The 22,708-nt window shown below is 47.6% G+C and overlaps 12 protein-coding genes across 12 annotated transcripts; 6 read left to right on the forward strand and 6 right to left on the reverse strand.

Moving 5' to 3' along the window:
* Positions 1–417: 417 nt before the first annotated feature.
* Positions 418–1,005, reverse strand: EJ05DRAFT_499099 (uncharacterized protein; the record flags this gene model as incomplete). The annotated part of the gene is made up of 2 exons (XM_033746778.1): positions 418–604; positions 680–1,005. The coding sequence occupies 2 exons, from the start codon at positions 1,003–1,005 to the stop codon at positions 418–420; spliced, it is 513 nt and encodes a 170-aa protein (XP_033602356.1).
* Positions 1,006–1,408: 403 nt separating this feature from the next.
* EJ05DRAFT_314059 (uncharacterized protein) lies at positions 1,409–2,593 on the reverse strand. The gene has a single exon (XM_033740704.1). It carries the CDS (start codon positions 2,437–2,439, stop codon positions 1,744–1,746), a length of 696 nt encoding a protein of 231 aa, XP_033602357.1. The 5' UTR covers positions 2,440–2,593; the 3' UTR covers positions 1,409–1,743.
* Positions 2,594–3,340: 747 nt separating this feature from the next.
* On the reverse strand, positions 3,341–4,782 carry EJ05DRAFT_509588 (uncharacterized protein). Its single transcript, XM_033748107.1, has 5 exons — positions 4,537–4,782; positions 4,370–4,488; positions 4,244–4,315; positions 4,028–4,198; positions 3,341–3,979 (listed from the first exon to the last, which is right to left on the reverse strand). Exons 1-5 carry the CDS (start codon positions 4,727–4,729, stop codon positions 3,395–3,397), a joined length of 1,140 nt encoding a protein of 379 aa, XP_033602358.1. The 5' UTR covers positions 4,730–4,782; the 3' UTR covers positions 3,341–3,394.
* Positions 4,783–5,130: 348 nt separating this feature from the next.
* Positions 5,131–7,398, forward strand: EJ05DRAFT_436859 (iron-sulfur clusters transporter-like protein atm1; the record flags this gene model as incomplete). Its single annotated transcript, XM_033741766.1, has 4 exons — positions 5,131–6,117; positions 6,169–7,035; positions 7,085–7,301; positions 7,355–7,398. The coding sequence occupies 4 exons, from the start codon at positions 5,131–5,133 to the stop codon at positions 7,396–7,398; spliced, it is 2,115 nt and encodes a 704-aa protein (XP_033602359.1).
* A 114-nt stretch (positions 7,399–7,512) lies between these two features.
* Positions 7,513–8,494, forward strand: EJ05DRAFT_314313 (uncharacterized protein). Its single transcript, XM_033740706.1, has one exon. It carries the CDS (start codon positions 7,627–7,629, stop codon positions 8,164–8,166), a length of 540 nt encoding a protein of 179 aa, XP_033602360.1. The 5' UTR covers positions 7,513–7,626; the 3' UTR covers positions 8,167–8,494.
* Positions 8,495–10,231, forward strand: EJ05DRAFT_314431 (PLC-like phosphodiesterase). The gene is made up of 2 exons (XM_033740707.1): positions 8,495–9,117; positions 9,171–10,231. The coding sequence occupies exons 1-2, from the start codon at positions 8,822–8,824 to the stop codon at positions 9,853–9,855; spliced, it is 981 nt and encodes a 326-aa protein (XP_033602361.1). The 5' UTR covers positions 8,495–8,821; the 3' UTR covers positions 9,856–10,231.
* On the forward strand, positions 10,232–12,179 carry EJ05DRAFT_314432 (uncharacterized protein). Its single transcript, XM_033740708.1, has 4 exons — positions 10,232–10,775; positions 10,828–11,329; positions 11,382–11,898; positions 11,951–12,179. Exons 1-4 carry the CDS (start codon positions 10,608–10,610, stop codon positions 11,991–11,993), a joined length of 1,230 nt encoding a protein of 409 aa, XP_033602362.1. The 5' UTR covers positions 10,232–10,607; the 3' UTR covers positions 11,994–12,179.
* A 1,247-nt stretch (positions 12,180–13,426) lies between these two features.
* Positions 13,427–14,711, reverse strand: EJ05DRAFT_474947 (DUF427-domain-containing protein). The gene is made up of 2 exons (XM_033743702.1): positions 14,214–14,711; positions 13,427–14,150 (listed from the first exon to the last, which is right to left on the reverse strand). The coding sequence occupies exons 1-2, from the start codon at positions 14,632–14,634 to the stop codon at positions 13,708–13,710; spliced, it is 864 nt and encodes a 287-aa protein (XP_033602363.1). The 5' UTR covers positions 14,635–14,711; the 3' UTR covers positions 13,427–13,707.
* Positions 14,712–14,972: 261 nt separating this feature from the next.
* Positions 14,973–15,746, reverse strand: EJ05DRAFT_314685 (uncharacterized protein). The gene is made up of 2 exons (XM_033740709.1): positions 15,477–15,746; positions 14,973–15,421 (listed from the first exon to the last, which is right to left on the reverse strand). The coding sequence occupies exons 1-2, from the start codon at positions 15,528–15,530 to the stop codon at positions 15,026–15,028; spliced, it is 450 nt and encodes a 149-aa protein (XP_033602364.1). The 5' UTR covers positions 15,531–15,746; the 3' UTR covers positions 14,973–15,025.
* A 1,194-nt stretch (positions 15,747–16,940) lies between these two features.
* Positions 16,941–17,287, forward strand: EJ05DRAFT_474949 (uncharacterized protein). Its single transcript, XM_033743703.1, has one exon. The coding sequence runs from the start codon at positions 17,008–17,010 to the stop codon at positions 17,161–17,163; it is 156 nt and encodes a 51-aa protein (XP_033602365.1). The 5' UTR covers positions 16,941–17,007; the 3' UTR covers positions 17,164–17,287.
* Positions 17,288–17,299: 12 nt separating this feature from the next.
* EJ05DRAFT_509594 (uncharacterized protein) lies at positions 17,300–18,305 on the forward strand (the record flags this gene model as incomplete). Its single annotated transcript, XM_033748108.1, has 2 exons — positions 17,300–17,708; positions 17,758–18,305. 2 exons carry the CDS (start codon positions 17,300–17,302, stop codon positions 18,273–18,275), a joined length of 927 nt encoding a protein of 308 aa, XP_033602366.1. The 3' UTR covers positions 18,276–18,305.
* Positions 18,306–18,757: 452 nt separating this feature from the next.
* EJ05DRAFT_499109 (uncharacterized protein) lies at positions 18,758–20,721 on the reverse strand (the record flags this gene model as incomplete). The annotated part of the gene is made up of 3 exons (XM_033746779.1): positions 18,758–18,939; positions 18,991–19,573; positions 20,623–20,721. 3 exons carry the CDS (start codon positions 20,719–20,721, stop codon positions 18,758–18,760), a joined length of 864 nt encoding a protein of 287 aa, XP_033602367.1.
* Between the last annotated feature and the right edge of the window lie 1,987 nt (positions 20,722–22,708).

Below are 22,708 nucleotides of genomic sequence, written 5' to 3' on the forward strand. Positions count from 1 at the left end.
ATCATTAGATGACGCCTAATGGATGAATGGGAAACTCCATTCGATGACGCTTGATGAATAAATGAAAACTCTCATCGCCTACCATAGGAGCCGTGTCGGTCTTCTGAGCTCTTTGGGTCCTCAAGGTTACTTTGCTACGATGCTAGACAATACTAGCATCAACATCGAAAGTATCTTAGGCCCATGGGCCTATAAAAGGCTCAGATGTCAATGATGGCCATCGACAGCTTGGGCGACTCCCATACTGATGATCTTAAGATCATAAATAAGAATGCGAATAGGACGAAGATGCGACAAACGAAATCATACGGAGTGACTGGTACCGAAAACACCAGTAACACCAGTAACACCCTTCAACCAGAGGGAATTTGATTGTTCCCAGTGAGAAAAGTCCGGGTGCGTTGATGAATGTGTTTCTTACATCGTTGTTGTCGAGATCCAGAAGCCTCCCTCAGGCTGGACGCAGAAGCCAAGTAAAGTTGCACGTTGAGACACTGTTGTAGCGAAAGAAACCACGAACCATGCGATCGATCCGCCAAAAAGACGGAGAAACAAAGGTTCAGTCGGGATTGAGGGCAGGGCGTTGTCCATAACAAGGACTTCTCTATGACAGTGTGAATATCGCAACACAGCTCAATTATCAGCTTGCACGTTGAATCGGAATCTGGCGCTTACATACAGCCACTGACTAGGCGCCTGGGGCTGGGACAGTGCAGTATATGGTTTCTGAATGCCGATGCAAGACCTTATTGATATTACGGTCTCTGGATTTTTCAGATGATCCATGAAATCGAATCTACGAGACCAGCGAGCTCGATCCATCCCGGACAGGCTATGCAATGCTCGCCAGTTTGACCGCGATGTCAGAAGTGAGCCACGTTGAGGCATAGTTGCTAGGGTTGCGCTGAATGTGCACCAGTGCAACGAATTCGAGCGCTTTGCAAATGCTAGTTGTTCAAAGGATGAAAGCGGGTCGATAACGAACGGCAGCACGACTCGTAGCATTGTTCGAAATATCCCCAGGCTGAAGAGTTTCTGAAGCCTCAACATCACTCGCGATGCCGGCGACCTCATACACAGGCTACGATATGCTTAATAGCTGGAGCATGACATATGGCGAGCGGTCTTGGAAGATGGAACCAAGGTCAATATCCTACCGCATGGTTGTCGAAGGACTCGAGTGGATGCTGCATCTCTATACCATAGCATCTCATATCCTGATGTTATCGGACATGCACCTGGCAGTCCGCCTCTTGTGGTGTCCATTCCACTGTCGTGGGGCGTACGACATCAAGGAGGAGCCCACGAGCGGGCTCTACCGTGACGAACGTATCAGAAATCATTGCATGTCAATTTCCAGTCTATCGACTGAATCTATGGTATGCTAGAAACCTGCGAGCTAGTGACTAGCAGATGTTTTGGTCGATGGACTTGGGTTGTACGAATCGAGGGATGGCATATGCAGCTAATATGCTAAATCGACGTTGTACTCTGGTGTAGCGACATCTTATGGGCAAGACTGAGTCGCCGTGTATCTCTTGCTTGAGCTACTGTCATCATCGACGTGCTTCACCATTACGGGTATTGTGTCGATATTTCGATGTTCAATACCTTCGTTACAGCCCCCGAAATAGGCGAAATTGCCCACGGTCTGTGAGATCAGTGTTTGAACTTCGAATACACTCGCAACTCGAACCAGATTCGACTTCGAGATGTATGATATGCCGAGTGCGATTCGGGCTGTCAAGGTGGAGGTTTGACCTCATCCGCCGCAAATGACGAGCGAATGGACCAGCAACATGCCGACTTCGCCGTTGAGCTGTAATGACTGGGATCAATGAGGAAGGAAAGATTCTGCTTGCTAGCAAGCTCAACAGAAATGTGAGTCAATGTTCGAAGAGAAAAAAAGCAGGCGTCGTTATTATCATTTGGGTCGAGCGGCGCAATGCCCATCGGAGCACCGCTTGAGGATCGCAGAAGATCGGGCTCATCAGGTTCAGAGCATATCCTGAATGCCTGTTCGACAAAGAAATATTCTGCAGGCCATCCCGAAGACACCTGGCGGTAGGTATGAGGCTGTTGTCGATCGGCGAAGGCAGAAGGGTGGTGAGGTGGATGTTGTTGAAGTTTCAGGAAAGACAAACCCACCAGCCAAGCAACCACCAACACCCGGCCCCGGCGTACGCCGCCGCGGATCACCGCCACTTTCAAACGGACTTGCAGCCCTGATTTCCAGCTCGAGCGGCAGGGAACGCCCTGCATATAGCCCTTTGGTTCGCTCGTCCAGCGCAGAGACAGCCTGATTCTGACCACGGTCTGCTGATGTTCATGCCCTGGCTGTCCCAGCATGAAGCCTGTCCCGGTCGCTCCAGATGGCGCCGGTGACGAGATGCCCAAGGTCTTGGGCATCGTGTGGGCGGCAGTGCGGCAAAACGTCATCGCTCGAGTAGGGCATACATAAGAGCGACGCGGCGGACGGTGGTAATGGTACTATAACCCGGCGATCCAGGTCATCAACACTTCTCAGAGCTTATCTGCTTGACGCAGGAGGCATATAGGACGGGTCTCATCTCGTCCATCTGCAAAAAACACCACACGACCCCTCAATACCATCGTACGATCGGTCGACAACATCCACCAGCACCCCTGAACACTCTGTATATACTGGTTCGCGGACACTCTCACACAAGTCCGAGCTATCTTCTCATCTCACTCCTCCTCCTCCTCCTCCTCCACCGACTCTCAGGATGTGTCTCATAACCTCACCACCCCGCCCTATCGCGGTCGTCGACACTGTCGGGCCCCGCTATGTATCAAACTATCATTCGGGCCCCGCTCGCAGCTCACGAACCTCCTACAGGAGGAGCAGTATCTCTCACTTGCCAAGGAACAGTACCACCAGCTACAAGAAGAGCGTGAGCAGTGTGCACGACGGGAATGGGTACGAGAGGAGGGAGGTGAAATATTATCGGGCCTAGGGCAGGCGGAGCGGGGAATAGCCTCTGAGATCTGAGGCTCCTAAAGAATTTGCTAGGGAAGGTGCATATAAATGAGGATCAGGATGGGACTTGGGTGGTGGAAGCGGTGCTATGGATGGAGTTACATAACTTCTGAATGTAACGTGCCCGCAGCCATGCAGGTAAACTCCAAGCAGCTTCTGTTGTGTGTAAGAACGTGTTGCCAGTATTAGTTGGATGTAGTTGGAAAACAGCAAATCTCCGCAGCGTCGTATATATCTGCCCCTTGATCACCGCACATCATTAACGCCCGATAAATTCCAATATCATGTTACTTAGCCGCACTATTGCAAGTGAAACACGTAGCACAATTTGAAGCCAGAGCGCTGGTATAGTCACAATTCTATTGCTACATAGGCCTGATCAGGCATCATGATCTAGTCTTTCTTGAAGTCCACTTTGCCATCATTTCCCACATTAGCGAAACGAACAGTCTCCTTCAGCGGCGCGTCCTTCGCAACCTCATCCGAGGAGCCGTGTCCCGCCTCTTTATGGACAATATCATACACAACTCCAGGCGGGCTATCGCCAATCTCAATTACATCCCTCGTTGTCAGAACGTCCGTCAATCTTGATCCACGTGATTGTAATAGAATGCTCGTCGGTCCTGTGAACTGCAGAAATAATCGGTCACCCCAAATCGTCCGCCGCGCCCACGTTCGCAGTACGAAGAACATCGACCGGATATACCTCCACGTCGGTGATTCTCCGATAGTACGGAAAAATTTGTTATCAGGTACAAAGCGGCCAAGTGACGCGGTCGGGACTTGAAATCGCAGAATGTTGGATTTGAATCTATATGGCTGCGGCAAGTTGCGCGATACACTATAAGCGATTACGTTCGCTGGGTGCACGACATACTGCTCGCCGGCTTTGAGCTGAATTTGGTAAATGTTTCCGCTTCCTGCTAGCGCGAGAAGGCCTCGTCCGCTGATGTGTGAATTGCCCCAATGGGAAATGCTCTACGTTGTCTGAGTATATCGTTTGCTGTAGATCCGATCTTGACGTACCATTTTCGTATTGATCTTGGGCTTCACTGATAGGTCGTGCCCTGTCCATGCTATGAGTGCGTTCCTTTGCGCGACTATCCAGTCTCGTCTCCCATCCAGATGTATCACCGACGCCGAGGATATTGGCGATTTCGGGGATATGAGGGCGGTAATTGGGGACGTAGAAGATATCTGTAATGTCAGCCACTTCTCGTGTAAGTCTTACTGTCGGCTCACTTTCTGGTAAAGAAAAGGAATGCCAACGAGGGCACGTCTGAAAGGTTCTAATAGAGAAAGTGTTGAGACCGCCTGGACCTTAATGTCAGCTCCGTATCACTGAATCAGCGTTAAGATCATTCTTACATTTTCAGCCTGCCCTGTCACAGCTATCAGAGTCCCGCGTTGGGTGTAGAGATTCTGCGAAGCGGAGAGCTGTACGGATAGTAAAGAGTACGGTGCGCCGAGGACTTCGAAGCGTGCATCTAGAGATCTGATTAGCCCAGGAGCGAGCGAAATGATCTATGACTTGCCTGGTCCAGGCTCAGGAGAGAGTTGATAAGGTTGTGAAGGAAGCTCTGGCTCTGGAGACTGTCTTGTCGCGGGAGAGTCGGTGATCTGTATATATCGGCGACCAATTGAACTTGGGTGAGACAAGATGGGCCTCCGCTCAGCAGTTCCTAGAGCGCAAGAGGACCATATTGATCTAGCAGCGCTGATGCGCATTGCTACGGACTGTGATTGTCTGAGCGCAGACTGGTCGTTGTATGAGCGCTATATGAATCTTGGTTGCGGAGAAGCTGGATGACCTCCGAAAGCTTGGACCACTAGTAAGGCTGAGCACAAATCCGGATGGATTGCACAATTTGAGCTATATACAGTTGTGCAATCGTGCACAGTCCGTCAACGGATGATGCAATTGCTGTCCTGCAAGGTGTCAAGGCGTTCGAGCACCTTGATGTTGTCTTGTATGTTTGCAACTATCGATGGAACGATGATTGTTCTATACTGACTTGATCGCAGGATACCCCAAGCATCTACGATATCCGCCACGCGCGGACGCCTCTACGAGTCAGAAGAAGATGCCGGTAGCTTCAATATATCACAGTGCAGCATAGGAAGCCAGTATGCTGGCACAATACTTTGCCCGCCGAGCGGTCAGCAAGCGCTCTCCTCACCTGAAGGACTTTCGCAGTTGTGGTCCATTTCATGGCACCAAAATACCTATCATTTACCGATCAATTCGAATATATGCAACAACCCCACCAGACGCGAAGCAGGCCAGCAACACGAAATTACAAGTGCAAGAGACCACCCGTCAAGAGACTATAGAAAAAGGTGAAAGCATAAAGCCGGAATCGTTTGAAAAGAAACAAAATGCAGACCAAGCAAGGTCCGGAGTTCTGCTGGCCGAGCAAACAGTCTCAAATAAAGAGCAGCGCAAGGCTGACTGGGCCATCATAAAGGAAATGTCCGCGTACATTTGGCCAAAGGATAATCTAGGTGCGAGATTACGAGTCACATCAGCTGTTGGGCTGCTCATTGGAGCAAAGCTGCTCAATGTTCAGATCCCTTTTTACTTCAAGAGCATAGTTGATTCGATGAACATCGACTTCTTGGCTGTGGGAGGGACTGCGTGGACTGTTGCAGGCTCCATAATATTGGCATATGGAGTCACTAGAATTGGCGCCACGGTATTCCAAGAGCTACGGAATGCTGTATTTGCTAGTGTTGCACAGAAGGCGATTCGAAGAGTGGCATGTGGTGTATACGAGCATCTGCTGAGATTGGATCTCAATTTCCATCTCACCAGGCAGACTGGTGGCTTGACAAGAGCCATTGATCGAGGCACGAAGGGCATCAGCTTCCTCCTCACTTCTATGGTTTTTCACGTGATACCAACGGCGCTTGAAATCGCTCTTGTCTGTGGTATCTTGACGTATCAGTACGGTCCACAATTCGCTGCAATTACAGCTGCAACTATGATAGCATACACTGCATTTACTATTTCCACAACATCGTGGAGAACCAAGTTCCGGAAACAGGCCAACGCTGCAGATAACAAAGCTGCCACAGTTGGTGTCGACGCTTTGATCAATTACGAAGCCGTCAAAGTAAGTATCGATGTCTCGACTGTGTCTTGTACCCACTCTGATTGCCGCTAGTACTTCAACAATGAGAAATATGAGGTGTCTCGGTATGATGCAGCGCTACAGCAATACGAGGGAGCCTCGATCAAAGTCGCTACATCTCTTGCCTTCCTCAATTCAGGCCAGAACTTGATTTTTTCAAGTGCTCTGACCGGTATGATGTATCTTGCTGCGAATGGTGTCGCGGAAGGCACACTGACCGTTGGTGATCTGGTCATGGTCAATCAACTTCTCTTCCAGCTATCGGTGCCCCTGAACTTCCTCGGATCCGTCTATCGCGAACTACGTCAGAGTCTATTGGATATGGAGACCTTGTTCAATTTACAGAAAGTAAATATTTCCGTCAAGGAGAAGAAGGACGCGATGCCCTTGAAGCTCACAGGTGGTGAGATCAAGTTCGAGAACGTAACTTTTGGCTATCGGCAGGATCGGCCTATCCTTCAGAACCTGTCCCTAACTATCCCAGCTGGAAAGAAGGTGGCCATTGTTGGCCCGAGCGGGTGCGGCAAATCCACCATTCTTCGTCTTCTATTCCGATCCTATGATGTCAAGGAAGGAAAGATTTTGGTCGACGGCCAGGACATACGAGATGTCGGTATTGACAGCTTGAGAAGAGCAATCGGCGTCGTTCCACAAGATACACCACTGTTCAACAACACCATTGAACACAATATCCGTTATGGTAACCTCAACGCAAGTCGTGAGGAGGTTGTCGCAGCTGCAAAACGAGCAAGAGTCCACGACACGATCGAGAAATTCCCGGATGCTTATAATACAATGGTTGGAGAGCGCGGTATGATGATATCTGGTGGAGAGAAGCAACGTCTGGCTATTTCCCGCATGTTACTGAAAGACCCGCCACTGCTATTCTTTGATGAAGCTGTACGTCTGCATGCAAAATCACACGCACCAGCCTGCTAATCAGACACAGACATCTGCTCTGGATACCCATACTGAACAGGGAATCATGAGCAATATTAACAGCATCCTGAAGGAGAAGGAGAGAACATCAGTATTCATTGCGCACAGATTGCGCACGATATACGACAGCGATCTGATTATTGTCCTCAAGGATGGCAAAGTTGCAGAGAGTGGAACACATGAGAAGTTGATTGATCAAGGGGGTCTGTACTCGGAGCTGTGGAGTGGTATGTATCAGTCTGCTCTATACGACCAGATTCCCAAGCTGACAAAGTGACAGCGCAAGAGACCATGTTCGTAGACGAAAGACCACCAGGAATCTAAACACATGACCAAGGGATTTTGAAGGCGATGCATGCAACATGTGATCATTCCCAATCGGAATCTCGCAGCGCCGTCTGATGTATATACCACAATATTCAGACCACTTTCGATGAAAGCGTGGCAATGTCATTACTGTCTTACCGGCGTCTACCGATCCGTACCTTCATGTCAACAAAATACCCTCGAAATGTCTTTCTTCATGACAGTATTGGCATTTAATACGATAATATGAAGATGTTTAGAAACATGCACAAGCTGACTGCATGCGGAAGGTGGTTCACTAAGCCCCCTAGTCTCCCCCACCTTAGCGAATCCATTTACAGGCATCCGATACTCATGATCGCCATCCTAGTAGCGACGGCGTCAATATTCCGGCTCTCACATTCGCTGCGTCCCTGGACTTTCGGCAGCGATCAACACCTCATCCGCATCTCTTCACCCGCGCATCTTCTACTTTCACCACTTTTAAGCAGATGTCATGTGCTAAACAATTGCTCTCTTCGGACTCACCTGCCGATAGGAGCAAACAATCATCCTTCAACTGAATCTAAGACCGAAACGGGATGGTCGGATGACGACTCATCTCATGTTGTCGGTACGACACAAGCACAACGTCGGCTGCGTGGTTGTCGTCTTGAGTTGTCATTGCTCCGAATACCGGGTAGATTCACCCAACCTTGTCGGCTCGTCTCCGAACTTGGTCATGCACGTAGCTCTAGCTCCAGTTGCTATCCTACTAATCATGTCGATCACCGCAATGACTTATAGGTACCTGCTTTTCGCTGTTTTGGCGATGGCGGGCTTTTGTTCGGTACGTCTTGGGTTCACATACACTGGAGACACATACCTATATCCTCAATAATAGGTCTGGGGGTTTGGTATCTGGATAGATCTCAAGTAATCCCTACAGGGTAATCACGATGGGTCAAGGTATATCTCCTTTCCATGTGTGAGAGCTTCCGCTGATATGAACAGGCGGCTATCTCACACTTGTCAATGGGTCCCCCTTTGATTGGACCGTAGCAAGTCAGCATTCTTACCAGATGGTGACCTGGAACTGGCCGACAGTACCAGCAGGCGAGGCTCGTTATACAGACATTTTAACTTTCGCTAATCCGACCAAGGCGAATCGAAGCAGGTTTATGTCGAATGGGGCGACTCGGGAAATATCAAAGACAATTCCGCTGAAGCGTACTACTCTATTACCGGAACCGACCAAACTTTCCAGGTCCAGGCCCGGAGCAAGTCTTCTTTCCCTCCGGACTTCCATCTTTACATCTCTCTAGACAATCTCGACACCAAATCGAACAACAAAGGTGACGTCATTGATGAAGGCTGGCGCCACGATCGAAGCCTTAATTGGATTCTTTCTCAAGACGACCGGGGTGAGTTCTGGTCGAACTCTGCCCTGGGAATAGACTGGATGCACCAAAGTTTGCCTACGATTGGTAACCGCAAACTAAAGCACATCTGCATGCCTGGTAGTCACGATGCGGCAATGTCAGAGTATCATCCTGGAACCATTGGTGCAAATTATCAGAATACACAGACCCAGCTCTTCAGCTTCTATGATCAACTCGTATATGGGTCGAGGTTTTTTGACTATCGACCTGTTATATCGAATGGTCAATTCGTTGCTGGTCACTACTCAGAAGTTGCCGATGTCTGGTTTGGGGGAAATGGTCAGAGCATGTCTAGCGTGATTGACCAAATCAACTCGTAAGTACTCTGGTGGATCAAGGCCTCGTAGCGTAATCTCACAGCCGCTTCAGCTTCACCCAAACCAATCAAGAACTCATCATAATCTACCTCTCCCACACTCTCGATACCGACAACAACTTTTCCGCTCTGACCCAAGACCAATGGAACCGCATGTTCTCCGAACTCACTCGCCTAAACCACCGCTTCATCCCGTCAACTATACCCTCCGACCTTACCAATCTCAAGCTTAACGACTACATCGCATCCTCTGCCGCCGTTCTCATCCTTGCGGAGCTCCCTAACGGCATCTCGCTCGGCAACTACGCATCCCAAGGGATATACTCCTCCACTTCCTTTCCCCGCTTCGACGTCTACGCCAATTCCGACGATCGCACTACTATGGAAAATGACCAACTCGCCAAACTCCGTGCTCAGCGCCACGTATCCGCGACTGACACCAAAGACACATTTTTCAGTCTCTCCTGGACACTCACGCAGCAGAACCCATTTGGTGATGCGATTGTTAATTTAGCAGTGAGTGTATGGGACGACTTATTCGCAAAGGCGTATGCGGCTTTCACTCCAGAAAGCTATCCGAACGTGCTGTTCCTGGATGCATATGCGGCAAGGGATAGGGCTGGGTTTCCGGTGAGCGAGAAGCCGGCGAGTGTGCCTGCATATCCTGACGCTGCGGCACTGGCTGTGGCAGTCAACTTCGGAGTTGCGGGGAGGAATGGCTTTGTGACGGGAGAGTAGGTAGATATCGGGTCTCCGTGATTGGTAGTCTCGTGCAGATATGCTTTCACACGCAAATACCATTCAATCATACTGCCAATTCAATGTGCATACACGTCATTATCACATAAGTTGTTCCCCACCAACCCTGGACTGATACTTCTACCACTTTCCGAACCTCTATGACCTGCAAATCTATTGGAGCTGTTCTACGTCGGACACATCCTCCTCTCCTTATTGCCCATGCGCTCGCACCACCACAGTCCTCTCGTTCCGTGTATCTCCAAACCACCCGCTGACCTTCCAGCTAAATACAAATGACCGCATCGACGCACAGCATACCACACACAGCCATCGCAACGTCTCCTCGAGGCCCAGGCTGAAAGTTTGCTCCGGTCAGGTCAGGCCAGGCCAGGCCAGGCCAGCACCTCTCGACTCACGAGTCGCGATTCGCGACTTACAAATCGCGCCTGCACTCTCGCTTCGACTTGGGTACCACCGACCTCCGAGGGAAACGCTACGCGCGCCTCACATTGCTCACTCGTCTCACATACATATGAGAGATCTGTTTGCTCGCTGCCTGCTGCCTGTTGCTCAGGATGCTGTGAGAGCGCACCGAGTCCAATAGACATGTCGTTGGCGCTGCCTTTCGTGGCTACAGCTGCAGTTGTGGGGCGCGGTGGTGGGACGGCGGGGTGCTGATTGGGCGTTGAGGGGTGCATCGTGCTGCATGGTGGTGTGCTGTAGTGTAGCGAGAGACGTTGCATGGGGATATGAGGCGGTGCATTGGGCGTGCGAGTGAGGAGGGGTTGTGCTGGGGGTGTCTAGAGCCTCGTCTTGTAGTTTTTGCATTGAAGTGTACGGTTCGAGTAAGCTGTTGTGAGTTTCTGAGCGAATCTTTGTCTGGCGATATGATGGTCGATATTGAGAAGCAGCAGGATGTGAGTTTGGAATTGGGTCTGTGTGTGTTTTGGTGCTGATATCACGATACAGACACACGCAGAGAATGCTGTTGTCGAGCAGATACCGGCTGGGACGCCGTCGAGTCCGGCTGGTCCTGCGGCGAATACGAAGAAGACTGCTACGAAGAAACTCACAAGGCTATTTCGAAACATGGTTCCAAAATCGGTGCTTCCGGAGAACGATATTCTAGTCAAAGAACTGAAGGCGAGGAGGGATTGTATGTCTGCCATTCCGCAGGAAAGTCTGCTCAAGGGATATCCAAGCGTTGCCGGTCATATGGGGCAAAAGCATACGTCCGCCATCTTTCGCCGATTCAGTACTCTCAACGCTCAGAATCTGTTGTATATGCAGGCCGAGCTAGTCGCTTTGGAGGGAGAGCTTCGTGATGTAGAGAAGGAGGATCATTCAAGCGATACATCGCCTAGTTTCGAGTACGTCAGAGACTGGCATTCGCTCAGTAAGTCAAAGAAAAATGGGGATGACATACAACTCAGACTTGTGATGCGAATAAGGAAGGCTTTAAAAAAATACAGTTAGATGCTCCAACGCAAGCGCCTCGAATGTCGACTAACACTAAAGTCCAGATAAGGCTATGTTACAGACGTCAGCTATGCTAGCATTGAGTCCACCAGCTCCCTACGATATAAGCGTGGTTCAAGATTTTCTGTTCACTCAAGGAAACGACGCTTTGATGGGCCACGACTCAGGAGTTTGGGGTAGCGTTCACACACCTTTCACTCATGCTCCAGACTTGGTCGCCTTGAAGCCTCGTCAGACGGAGGATAGTTTCTCAGTTTGGGTAGCTGAGAAGGCATCCGGATACTGGCTACAACTCCGTAGTCGCTGGCATCGCATGACTACCAAGGACACATCTGAAACGCCACAATTTCGAGTGACAGATGCAAGTCTTTTGAGAGCGACATACTGGATCACAAGCATTGTTGCAGCGCTTCTACCAGTTCTATCAATAGTTATATTGATATATGTTGACAAGCTTCCCCAAAAGCTCGCTGTAATCGGGTGCTTGAATTTGGTAGTCTCGTTATGTCTGACCATATTCACCAGCGCCAAACGCACGGAGGTATTTTCCGTCACTGCTGCGTGAGTATATCAAGTGCAATGTCGTTAACTGTTGAACTAACCTTGTCCTTAGGTTTGCGGCCGTCCAAGTCGTCTTCGTTGGTGTGAATCAATGATTGGGTCGAACGCGATCCCCTCGTGTCCTCCATATCGCTTTGACTATTCGAATGCTGGTTCCGACGGTCTTCCATTCTTCCCTGGGCATTCTCATCGTCTAAAGCTTTCTGTCGAGCGATTACTTCCTCATGGGTAGCTTTGAAATTCCTGGCCGCTATGCTTTGATTAAGCAGCCATATGCCCTCAGAAGCCCCTCTTACGGACTCACCCTGGTCGATATCTTGAGTCTTCGTTGCCCGTACATCACCTTCGCTTGGACGTGTAGTATTTTTTCTAGCCATCACTAGTTGGTAGAAAGCGACTGAAGCTCGGCTGGTTATCGAACACATGGCTGCTCGATGGCATCCCAACTGCCATAATATACTAGAGCCATGGCCACTGCTGCGGTTCAAAGAGCACCTGGGTCACAAGAAGGACAAAGAGCAGTGAATCAAGCAGGTTCGCTGGCATGGAAATTCATCATTTGGCTGGAATCGAGCGTGTTCATTGCACGAGAGCTTACGGTTTTGCCCTCGGAATGCGGCAAAAAACCAGCCTTGAGCATGAGGAATGAAGGCAGTGTCTGAAAGAAACTTGGAAGGGACATTTAGATCCAGTGAGGTGAGATAGTTTGCCACCGCACTGTCTTGCCTGATTCATTGGGACTTGTGAATGTAGCGGTGTGAAGCGAGCTCAAACCCTCGTGAATAACCCTCTGTCATGTGGACATGGAATGTTCGGTGTTGTAAAGATCATTAACAGTAGATAGATATCAATATAAATGTACAGATCTCATAGAATGGGTTACTTCGAAGAGGAGGTATTATAATAGAGGTAGTATGTGTGAAATTTTCGAACCAGGTTTTCTTTTCCTCTCTCCTTCATTAGATGCAAGTCTGTAATCAACGCTTGCATACGTCGAGTAAACTATCTTAAGTTATCATTACGTCGCTAATGCGTACGTCTAGTGTAGTATGTACTATGGTGTGTGGACGTAGAAGACCTCATGAACCATAAGAATAGAGAGAAATTACACGCGTAAGTACGAAAGCGCTGGGTAATCTATATATAACGCATTATGACAGTTACTAAGGAGCGCATCTCAGTATGAAATCAGGCAGAGACAATAGTAAAAACAGGTTTGTGCCGGTGTAGGGCTTACTGGCCCCCGAGGCTCGGTGGTGAATCTTCAAGTAAGACAACATCCTTCTGCCTTGCCCCGTTGGCACATTCACGAAACAAGGCGGAGCATGGAAACCCGGTAAAACATAGATACAGAGTGACAGAGAACTGTCTTGACTGACCAGAGCCTGGATAGACGTCTTCCACGGATAGGCGAAAGATATATTATACCCGAGGAAATCGACTACTTAACGAAAGAAAGCAAGGAGAGTACACCCACGGCGCAGGGGCGGGACCAGCCGCTAAAACTCAGAACTAATACAAATTCGGTAATATTCTATATGCTTCTATCAACTTCAACTCTATTTGAACGATGATCAGCGGCAGGGGCAGATGCATACTGCGTCTGACAGGGCTGTGATACTATCTTACTGGCCTCTGCATGCTTCACGGCTGCTATTATGTGTGTGGTCAGAGAACCACCCGACATTTCTCTGAACTTGCAAGTATTATACTTAGCTGGGATAGCAGAGGTCTTGATTAATTATGGTTGCCTTCATTATGTTATTCCCGGTCACGCACAATGAGCATTTCAGTTTTTGTGCTGTGCTTTTAAACAAACTTTGACTTTGCTCTCGGCAATCTTGCACCGTCAAGCCAAACGTCAACCTTCTCATTGTAGAAGCACGCATATCCAGCGATAGAAGCTACTTCTTGCTCGGGATACCTGTACCACCATATAAGATCCTTGATCGTGTGCTGTTTACCTTCGTGGTTTACTACCACGTCGAAGTATTCTGCGTCGCCTTTGTATGGACATTTCGTGATAGTCTTGCTAGGTCGCAACATTGAAGGGTCAATACAGGTCATTGGTATGTAGAATCGTACAGGAAGATCGCCTTCAATGAGGCGATAGTACGAGGTTGATGTAGCGAGGACAAGACGGGTGTCTTGTAAGCAAAACGACAATGGTCGAGTGGAAGGGAGGACAAAGATACGTTTCGTAGGGTCTTTAGGGTGTACGAAGATTGGAGATTCTTCCTCGTACCAAGCATCTATTGGTGCCAATGTGAGCAGAAGTAAATTCGCGAGGAACGTAAGAAAGGTAATAAGCTCACCCATTTCACCAAAGGGCAGTCGGACGTATCCATTGAGAGAGCGACCTGCTCGCGAACAGTCCATCTCCCGGAAATGGATGACCTCAAACTTCTTCTTTCCAGTCTTCGAGGAGCTTACTTGCCATATGTCCGCGCTGTCAATCAAAACGTGAGTGCCTTCGTGCCAATGCTCGCCGGGGCGATCGCAGTCAAGCGTTTCCACGAGCTGCGCGTGCAGGTTGTCCCATTTCATGTCTACTTTGGGCACATAGAAGTATGGGTAGTAGGGATGTTCCCAAACGTATATCGCTTGGTTGGTGTCGCAAATGTAGTTTCCTTCGAAGACTACGCGTACACGTCGTTTCGCGTCCTGTGGGCGTGGCGTGACCGCATCTGGGCGCAGTAGAGCACGCACAACCTCTTTAGCATTGGAAGCTTGCATTTCACGAGGCGCGAATGCGAAGTATCAATCAATTGACCGCTCTAGAAGTTCAGAGACAGAGCGGGAGTTCCACGAGGAGAGCCAAGGAGGTGGGGAAGGACGCTGAGTAAGCGAAGACGCCGGCAGAGCTTAAAGCTGAAATATAAACTATTATAGATGGCTTGATGGTGTCAACTATGTCCTGACATGCCGTATAAATCGAGCACTTAATGAGTGCTTATCAATGGCAAAAGTCGTTCAATACACATCACATCGCATACACGCACTCAATTGTGAACCCTGTTGAGCTGCGATATGAGAATTACATTTTCGCTCGTGCATATATGTCGTCTTTAACACCGCCAATTTTGAGTTTCGATATCGATGATTACGTTTTTCCTGGGGCACCAACTCAGCCTTCCTGAGCAGCCGTACTCAACATGAAGTCCGGACCCAGGACGATATCAAAGGGAGGATTCTTCTCTTCCACGACATAGAACCGCGAGCTAGCCGACGACAACTTCTTCGACTCCCCGACGGCCCAATGCAGGTCGATATAGCCCGTGCAACTGCTCCCGTCAATCTCGATCAGGCTACATGCCGCTCCATATTGCTCGCCAAAGGATGTGAACCCGACTTTCAAGGTCCTGGTCAGGAAATTGGGTGATATTAGGTTGTGCTGACGGGCATGGCTATGTACAGCTCTTCCGATCCGTACCTTGCCTGCCAAGGGCTGTGCACAGAGTTTGATATTGTATTCTGTGAGCCTGTCGTCACAATGCTTCAGGTATGTGATATCTGCTGGCATCTTGAAACTCGAAATAAGCATCTTTCCGTCACATATTCGTGGAACATTATCTTACTTTAGTAGACCCAAAGTCTTGATTACGATAGTTATAACCAATTGCTTGAGTCATGAGGATCTTCCGCAGCGGCTCGTATATGGTAGATCTTGTGATTATGATATGTTCTAACACGAAGAGGAATTACTCATTCGTGAAAGGGCCGATTGGGGCATTTAAAGGCGCCTGGATCGTCGTTTCGTGGTGCTTTTAGCATTTCTTAGACAATATTTGGGTGCTTTACTTGCTAGTTGCACTACAGCACGATATCGTTCGTCCATAGACTGCTTTCCTACAATAGTCGTCATGAACCCAGCGAAAAGGGCCCTGCTTATCGTGGACTCATTCCCGCTTCCCCGGCCAATTGTCTACGACTCTCCATATGAAGATTGACTTGGAGTGGAGTCTGTGCTGCTGATACGCCAATTACAATCTGATTGCATCTCATGGTGGGGAGCTCTGTGTCAGCAAAATATCAACCTTACGCACTACCCAAAGCGCCATAGCAATGTGGGAACAGATGAGTCTCATTGTGTGGCCTGTACCATCATGCGAGGTAAGGGCTCAAGGTGAAAGATCCTCTGCCATAGCCATGCTCATGTCTAACGCAATCCCAGAAATAGTGGTGAAATGCCCCACTCATGGGCCATCTTCGCGTAACTGTGATGCAGGTAAACATGGACAAGGTAGCTGTGGTCTCTGCCGTGACAAGGTTTGAGATAATCCTAGAGATGGTCACTCAGTGGTAAAGCTCGCGTTTAAACGAGGTCCAGGATAAGGCCTTCGTCATACCTAATGAGTGGCATATGACAAGCTAGGGGAGAAATTGGAATTAGAATGGCAGGGAGCGAGAACGTTCCAAAGGTCGATGTACGACAACACCTCCTACCTGGTCACACGAGTTACTCCTTAGATTGTCACGTGAGTATCTATATCATTCATTGCCAACAAGAAGTTAATTCAGCACAGATGATATTTCGGCAAAGCTCCAGATTGAGTTTGACATTACGAGGAGTTCTATACCGCAATTTTAGTTCTACTTCCCTCTTTATATCATCGTCAAACAAAGGACTATTACTCAAATTTGCCCTCAGAACATTGCTTCAGTACTATTTCCGTGTTTTGGTGCCACTGCTATCCCAAAGACTTGACATATCGGCCCTCCAGATGCGGTATTCCGGTAGGTCTCACATGTGTTCATGTAGCAGTGGTACCTTTCCCCGTCTATCGATGCGACCGCCCTCTTCTACGTCATTTTACGAGTAAATGCAAGTGGCCGACTCCATTGTGACTCGGTGTCTCTTGGCTACCCGTATATGCAGGCACAAGGACCAACAAGAAATGAGATTTTGTAGTCCGTTCGAGCATACATATGAACGAAACGTTCCGTGCTATACTCAAACGTGCTCGAGACCCACCTTTCTGCTTCAGTGACCGACCCACATGATCGGGCTTGAGAGAATCCGTGCAAAGTCATGCTTTCAACTATGCAAGTGTTTTGCCTCTTCTTGTGATAGTTTGACTTACCTGAACCAGGAAATGCTAGTGAAGGATGGCGCTGCCCTTTACATATGCCACAGTTATTCGCCACTTGGGTCTGCCCTATGTGACGCACGAACGTCGGACAGATTGTTTGCTGTTATCTAAACAAGAAGTTCGTGCAGATTCATGCACATACGAAGATAGCATGATATATCCTGTGCCATGACGGGTACTTGCGGAAACAACTGCGCCGTAGCAAGAGCCCTTGAATTGGAGACAGGTAATTGCGAATCTAGAGAGCTTCGTAGTACACTCTGAGAGATGTCATTGAAAAGAAGTCAGTATCCGCCCATATCAGCACGATGTTCCACTCAGGAACCCTCTGCACCAATATGGAGATGTCTGAAATACCTGACCAACCTCCTCCGAGCTTGATTACGGACTTAGAAAGCGGCAGTATAAAGAATGATTTGGCGGCTGGTTATCCACGCCTAGCACAAGAAATGAGTAACTTTCCTGAAACTACTATTATTCGAAGCTTCTCATGCTTGGCTACGCGGATACTCCTCTATATGCAAGCTGAGTTGACGGGTCTCCATACTAGACTGCTTACCGTGGAAGACTGCATCAGTAAGAATGAAGACCGACCATTGTATGCTGTTGATTGGGCATCAGCATTATCAGTAAGGATGGATCAGAGCACTGACGGAAGTTTTGAAGCTGAGCATAGCGGCTTGGTCACGAAAATACGGCATGTTATGAAGGAATACTGTAAGTAAACAGAGCCATTATCGCCTAGAAGCTTCTAATGAGACTGTAGATAAGTTTGTCATTCTTACAAACAGTGTATATTCTCTCAAAGAGCCCAGCCAGTACGACCTTGCACACATACAGAGCTTACTTTCGAGCGACATGATGGGCCCCTGTGCGATGGTTGGAGACGATTTCAACACGTGGGGCTCCATAGAGCAACCAACAGCGGCCTCTCCGGATCTATTCGCTATGACTAGCCGAGAAACGATGGATCCTTTCTCAGAATTCTTCGTTGTTCGATTCGTTAGAACGCTTCTTCGATTTAACGGCTTTGGAATGTTCAAACCAAGCACCTTCGGAGGTTCGAAGGCCTACAGAATCAAGACGATATCTCACATAGCAAGAGCAATCACAACTATGATAATGGCCTTCTTCACGAGTTCGGCGATCATCAGTCTATATTTCGTACAACGTAAAGACTTGAAGGTCGCTATGGCGGTTGTGTATATCTTCTTGGGCGCTACGTCCCTGAACTTCCTGGGACTACCAACCCACATTGAGATATTCATATTCATTGCCACGTAAGACACCTAGCCTGATGCATATCAACATCACTAATTACGCAGACTTTCCGCTGTATTTGTCACGCTTATCTTAAATCAGGGTACTCTCGACAATATCTTATAGATGCAAGCCTGACACAAAGTCTCTACTCTGAGTCACTGAAGTCATCAATCCGTGGAGGCTTTTCAACGATGGTCAACTTTAAGCAATCTTTGTGTTTCGTTGCCTACTGTGGCTGAATGAGCATCGACCTCAAAGGAATATATTATGCATCAGTGCTCTTGATATCATTACGTTAGCCCTCCTTCATAGAAGATTTCATACTATTGTTTTTGACTTAAAACCCTGAATGAAGATAAGTTACTCTTTATGGTAGTAAAGCATATGAAGATGTGATAAATTCTGCATCAATATCATCGATCGTCACTTGAATACAACATACTGCTTAGCCAACAAATACAGATCGCTCAGAAAGCAGCGAGACGGGCTATCTTAAATCGATGTCAGCTCTGCTGGCCTTGCGTGCTTTGTGTATTTTGAGTGCTCTGTCTGTTCGATGTGTTGGGCGTGTTTTGTGCGTTTTGCCCCAGTTGCGCCATTCGCGCGTTATGACGAGCGTTGTTCTGAGCTCTGCTCTGCTGTACATTGCGTTCCTGCTCATTGCGAGCCTGCTCATAGTTCGGAGCTATTGTATCTAATCAGTCGCATTAGAGCCGATTGGATGAGAAGTACGTACATTTGGTGTAAGACTGCATGTAGTAACCTTGCGTCATCAACAGTTGAGGATGCGGCCTGTATAGATCATGCTCATTCATCGTATCCGACCCAATGATGACCTCAATTGACCTTGATTGAGCTCGTCCATTTTGAATATTTTCGTCTCCGTCATACAAGACAAAAAAGTCTCCATACCAGAATTTAGAAAGTAAATGCAAGGCAGTCCCTTCCGAGTCCAATACTTCGCGCTGACTCGGTGACCGGCTGAAACGAACATCTTTGATCTCTCCAAGAGCGTATACTGGACAGCCTTGGATAGACTCTGCAACTACGCGCGGCCCATCTTCGTAGTTCATGTATGGAATATGGTTGTTGTGAAGCCATTCCAAGGTAACATAATTATATGTGCTCCCGGTGTCGAATATTGCAACGCCATAGCGTAGCAGATCGTCATCCCCTTCGGTACTACAGATGAACTGGAGTGTCCTTTCGAAAGCATTGCTCTCTGGCAGTGAATAATTTGCGTTCTGCCCTTCCGTAGGAATCACAGAACTCTTTGTACATGGTTCCGGATATGGATCTGCCAAAGTAGAAGTCTCGCTCTAAGACTTTGTCAGTTCCGCTGTGAACGCGAATTGAGCTTGCGAAAGTAGTGAGATTGAGGCGCTTCGAGGGGTAGGTTGTAATTGGACTCTATAGCTCCTACCTCACTCTGATGGCTCACTACACCGCAACACAAAGTTCTCACGGCTCTCCGGAGATGATAACGGGTAAGAAGCTTCATTTCGTGCCGGTTATCTTCTTCTACTGTGGCTATTGGTCTAGTGTTTGTTTGAGGGATATATTATTTCACTCACTTGACTCAAGAGACTTCACGCTGTCGTACCGTATAATGTAGCAAGGCTGGCAAGTCTTGAATGCAGATGAAGTGAGTTTGAGCTTTGCCCCTAGATTTCAGAGATTATCAAACGAGATGTAGAGAATATGGTTGCCTGGATCAATGGAAGATCAAGAACGTCAGTAATCTTTTTGCTTTCATTAGAACTTGAGCATAGCAGCCCACGGTAGGATAGGTTTTAACCTGATTTATGATACAACAGAAACGAGTGGGGGTCTACACGTGCGGCGTTGAATAGTCTCTCCTGATTGGAGTACTTTGCCCCTGAGATCAGACGACATAGCGAACTGCACGAAAAGGCGACTCATGACGCCTTACGCCATTTTCCAGATCATATAAAGACGCGCAGTGATGCTTATGCCGAGGCGTCCTTCGCATTCAAGTCTCATCGTCACCAGACGTGAGCATATACAATCGGATACAATCCAAGGTCCTAGATTAGGATTGTATGATTAGTCACTCTAAAAGTACGGATTAAGCTTGGAATCTATACCAAGGGATTGAGATTGATTGTGTTAGATTGAATAAAGTAGGGTATATACCTATATATAGCCCGGGGCCCTATCTTAGGCCATATTCAGGCATCATTTCTGCCTAAGGCCTGTACTTTAGCCTTAGGCTCTAATATAGTAGCCTTAGGCAGAAATGATGCCTGAATATGGCCCAAGATAGGGCCCGCGGCTATATATAGGTATATATCCCACTTTATTCAATCTAACACAATCAATCTGACAAATCGGATTGAGATTGTACCGTCTTGGCAATCATTTTGAGGCGTGGATTGAGCTTGTATTCTCTATTAAAATTTTGGCCCAGATTGAGATTGCACAGATTCGGATTGTATATGCCCATCTCTGATCGTCACGAAACTTAGCCTTTTTGGTTCAAGCGGACGTGATCTGGCATAGCATTCGGGCCTTTGTCGACGACTATATCGGGATATCACGGAAAACAGCAAAGGCAAATCTAGGAAGCTGCCAGGAAGAGATCCGACTGTTGGCTGCGAAGCATGCTGTGTCGATTCCAGATCAGTGAGCGATTCCTAGGACTACTCAACTACGTAGTCTCCTAGGGTCACAGTACGGTCGAGACTCTCAATGTAGACAGCCAGAGTCTTCGTCAGGAAGGGAGCGTCGAAGCCTAGCGTGGCACATACATGTTGTGAGCATGCGTTGGACGTATGAGTTGAGCGGCAAGCGCGTTATTCCAGGGCTGTCGGAGCCCCCACGCTTTTGTACTGACCGCATCCACCGTACTAAACACTCATCAGCACTGGTCGGATAAATGAGGACTCAAGAAATTCCTCCCAGCAAACGTGGGGTATATTTCTCACCTTCCAGGGATTCGTTAGACTGTGCTTCTGATATATTAGATGCTTGAATGGAAGAAAGCCACAAAGACTCCCTCTCGATCGACCGGTGGCTACGTAAACCATCCTTTGGAGAGGATAACTTCTCCATGGGTAGGCAACTCGAAGGGCTGTATAAATTTTGATTCTATAGGTCGAACAGGTCAGTTCTTATAGAGAAGAGGTTCTAAATTTGTTATGTTGACTTGGATCTTTTGCGTAGCAACTGTAGGATCTCTGGGTCCCATGCAATTGCACATGCCATATAGAACCATTGGCGCCACGTCGGTATGCTGTGCAATGCCTCTCACATTAGCGATGCCAGAGCTAAGAGAGTATCGAAGCCTGACTATATGGCCATGGATGCATACATCCATGCTTATTTGCCGAACAAATGCGGGGAAATCTCGAAAGCGCCTGTAGCGCTTGAAGATACAACCAACCTTGGAAAAGTTCAAGTGACACAATGCTGGTAGAGAGCGAGAGGTTACGAGGTATCGTCAAAGCTAGAATAGGATGATGTATTCGGGTTCAAAGATCTGACATATCAAACTATGTGGACATGAATCACACTAGGCACCTGCTGTTAACAAAGGTTATAGGGACCCTTCCCGACGCAAGCAGACAAACCCTTGTCTATATGAGTTCTGGAGCTAGTCCATCCGTGGAAACCAACATATCGGATTGTTCTGCACCTCGAGTCATCTATATGTTTAGAGACAATTTTGTGCCATTATACATGACTAGCAACTAATGATAGTGTTTTAAGGTGTAGAAAGTAGTAGACCCGTTAAAATTTTAATGAGATCTCTATCTGGGTCATATATATAAATCTGTAACATTATCTTTGGTCCTACATACTTCTTCGTATTAGTAAATAAGCATCTACTATCTGTGTTATATAGATCTTTGTATATATATATATATATAGTTTTCTTAGCTAAAGTATCTTCTAATTCATGATTCTCTACTAACTTATGAAATGAATCCAATGTATATACTAAAGTCAAGATGGGTTGACATATATTTCGATAAATAGTATCCTTTTATGTATAATTAGTAACTTCAGTGGATATCACATCCGACTATATCTTTACCTAGGGAGCCTAACCGCCTGTTTATCTAGAACCTTCTTCTGTTGATTGATGATTAATATAATACTCAAAGTATTGTAAGCTGGTATCGTTTGTATAATCATGATATAGGAGTAACGTTTCAAGTCTACCTTGGAAACCGCTAGCTAGTTTTGAATAACAACTCGTTGATAGTTCCTATTAGAGGTAAGTTCTCTATAATATTTCCTCTATTCTTTTATCGATAACATATTGTTTATAGACAGGATATACTATCTTGTCTGACTATCTCGAGGTATTACCTATCAATTAACGAGTTCTATACAGACAGACAGACAGACAGACAGACAGACAGACAGACAGACAGACAGACAGACAGACAGACAGACAGACAGACAGACAGACAGACAGACAGACA

Source organism: Pseudovirgaria hyperparasitica (assembly GCF_010093815.1).
Source record: "Pseudovirgaria hyperparasitica strain CBS 121739 unplaced genomic scaffold EJ05scaffold_5, whole genome shotgun sequence".
Taxonomy (NCBI): domain Eukaryota; kingdom Fungi; phylum Ascomycota; class Dothideomycetes; order Acrospermales; family Acrospermaceae; genus Pseudovirgaria; species Pseudovirgaria hyperparasitica.